Raw genomic sequence first — 2,300 nt, 5'->3', positions numbered from 1 at the left:
GCAACAAATGGCATGGTGTCGTCGAGGAGGTGGCCGCTCGCCCGGAGAGCGGCGCCAGCATTGAGGATCAGGTATGCCACGCCGGTCTCCCGTCTCTCTTCGCCGTGTGCGCCCGCCAACTGTTTGTTCGTCCCCGCGCAGTTGCTGCGCATGTTCGGCCTGTATAGGCAGAGCAACAACGACGTCGAGTTCATGTACCTCCACGTTTACAAGCGCATTGACAAGTGCAACAAGTGGGCGGAAGTCCGGCGCACCCTCGAGAAGGCCAAGGAGACATACAAGCCGGGCGCGCCGGCTCCGGGCGCGTCAGAAGGGCGGCCGGACGACAACAAAGGTGCCAAGAAGGGGAAACACGCCGATGCGGCCACCGCTCGCGTGCAGGAATCCATCCAGCACTGCCTCGCCGACGCACAGGCCCGGGGCGTCCTTCGTGAAGAGAAGACCGAGGCGCGGTGGTCGGCGTTGATGTCGACAAGCGCCGTCAAGCTCGACCTACTCCGGACCAACGTCGCCGTGAAGAAGAGGAACACCGACCTGGCTTTCCTGCTGGGCGGGGCCGACATGCTCCAGAGCACCGATGAGGCGGTCAAGGCGTGGTACAGGGCGCATGTCGGCCTCATCCTGGACCAGCTTCCCTCGACGCCGCCGCCCACGCCCACGCCCACGACGACGCCGCCCACGCCCACGCGCACGCCGACGCCGCCAACAAGCCCAACCGATGATGCCGCCGAGACTGCCCGCGCGCAGAAGCCACGCCACCAAGCACAGAGACCCCGTCAAGCCCGCCAACGCCGGAGGCCGACCTCGCCGTCTGATGCGCGTTTCTGTTCTGATTTTTGTACGCCGAACTTTTCATCAATCGCCGATCACCGCTTGATCGCCGGATTGTGGCGTTTATTTTTGGACGCGGGAATGAACTACGTTTGAATTTGCCAAGGCTGGGGGCGCCTGGGGCCGTGGCTGGGAGCTAGGCCGCCCTAGGGGCCGAACTAGCGCCGGCTCGCCCCCAGGGTGCAGTTTTTCGGCGCCCTGGGGGCCGAACGGCTGTAGATGCTCTAAACCCACCGCGGAACAGCGAGGTCACGCGTCCCCACGCGGATCCACCCCGTCACCGCGCCCAAATCTGTCCGTCCATCAAATCCAACGCCCCATTACTCCGCCACGTCACCGATCCGGACCGCAACCCTCTCCGCCAGTCAGGTCGCTCCCCGCAACCCTATATATCCCCAGCGCCCCGCCCCCGGAAACCAACACCTCGAAGCCCAACGCAAATCCTCCAGTCCTCCCACCTTGCGCCCCCAAATCCGATCTCTCGTCTCCTCCTCCCCGCTCGAAACAGCCATGGCGCCCAAGGCCGAGAAGAAGCCCGCCGCGGAGAAGAAGCCGGTGGAGACGGAGAAGAAGCCCAAGGCCGAGAAGCGCGTGCCCGGCAAGGACGGCGGCGCCGACAAGAAGAAGAAGAAGGCCAAGAAGAGCGTCGAGACGTACAAGATCTACATCTTCAAGGTGCTCAAGCAGGTGCACCCCGACATCGGCATCTCCTCCAAGGCCATGTCCATCATGAACTCCTTCATCAACGACATCTTCGAGAAGCTCGCCGGCGAGTCGGCCAAGCTCGCCCGCTACAACAAGAAGCCCACCATCACCTCCCGGGAGATCCAGACCGCCGTGCGCCTCGTCCTCCCCGGCGAGCTCGCCAAGCACGCCGTCTCCGAGGGCACCAAGGCCGTCACCAAGTTCACCTCCTCTTAGATTGCCGTCGCCTGAATCTCTTATTCGCTTTGTTCCGAATGTTCGCATGTCGTCAATCATAGGGGGTTAGATTCCCCTTTACAGACAGTGTAAAAATGAGTCAGATTTGCTAAATCAATGAATCATTCAGTGGTTGTTACAAACGTGCCTTGCTTCAGCAATTTAACTTTCTCCTCTTAACTTGGATGATTTCGTTGAAGCAAACCTCCATGGTTGTGTAAGCTGCTCTGGTAATTTTATTTTTTGATCCTGCCATGTTTGATTAAGCTGCTCGGGAAAGTTGACCTTTTGCTTGTGCCGTACTACATGGTTGAGTAAACTCTTGGCGCAGGTCCTTATTTTTCCTTGTGTAGATGCAGTCAGCTACAGATTGTTCTACAGGTGGAAAGTTTGTAACTTGATTTGTTAACTTCTTACTGAATTTTATTTTCAGGGTTAGTATTTCATTCCGAGCTTTTAACGCCATTAACTTATTCTCATTCTAAGAGTTCTAGAAGTCAAGCCGTACTCTAGGAAGTTTCAGAATTCAGTTGTCTGAATTTTATAAC

At 58.1% G+C, this 2,300-nt stretch overlaps 1 protein-coding gene across 1 annotated transcript; it reads left to right on the top strand.

The window, feature by feature from the left end:
• Positions 1-1,240: 1,240 nt before the first annotated feature.
• On the top strand, positions 1,241-1,895 carry LOC123079692 (histone H2B.5). The gene has a single exon (XM_044502492.1). The coding sequence runs from the start codon at positions 1,342-1,344 to the stop codon at positions 1,750-1,752; it is 411 nt and encodes a 136-aa protein (XP_044358427.1). The 5' UTR covers positions 1,241-1,341; the 3' UTR covers positions 1,753-1,895.
• Positions 1,896-2,300: the final 405 nt, after the last annotated feature.

The sequence above is a fragment of the Triticum aestivum genome, chromosome 3D (genome assembly GCF_018294505.1).
Source record: "Triticum aestivum cultivar Chinese Spring chromosome 3D, IWGSC CS RefSeq v2.1, whole genome shotgun sequence".
Classification (NCBI taxonomy): Eukaryota; Viridiplantae; Streptophyta; class Magnoliopsida; order Poales; family Poaceae; genus Triticum; species Triticum aestivum.
Note: the sequence above shows the minus strand (reverse complement) of the source record. Positions and strands in the feature narration are given on the sequence as shown.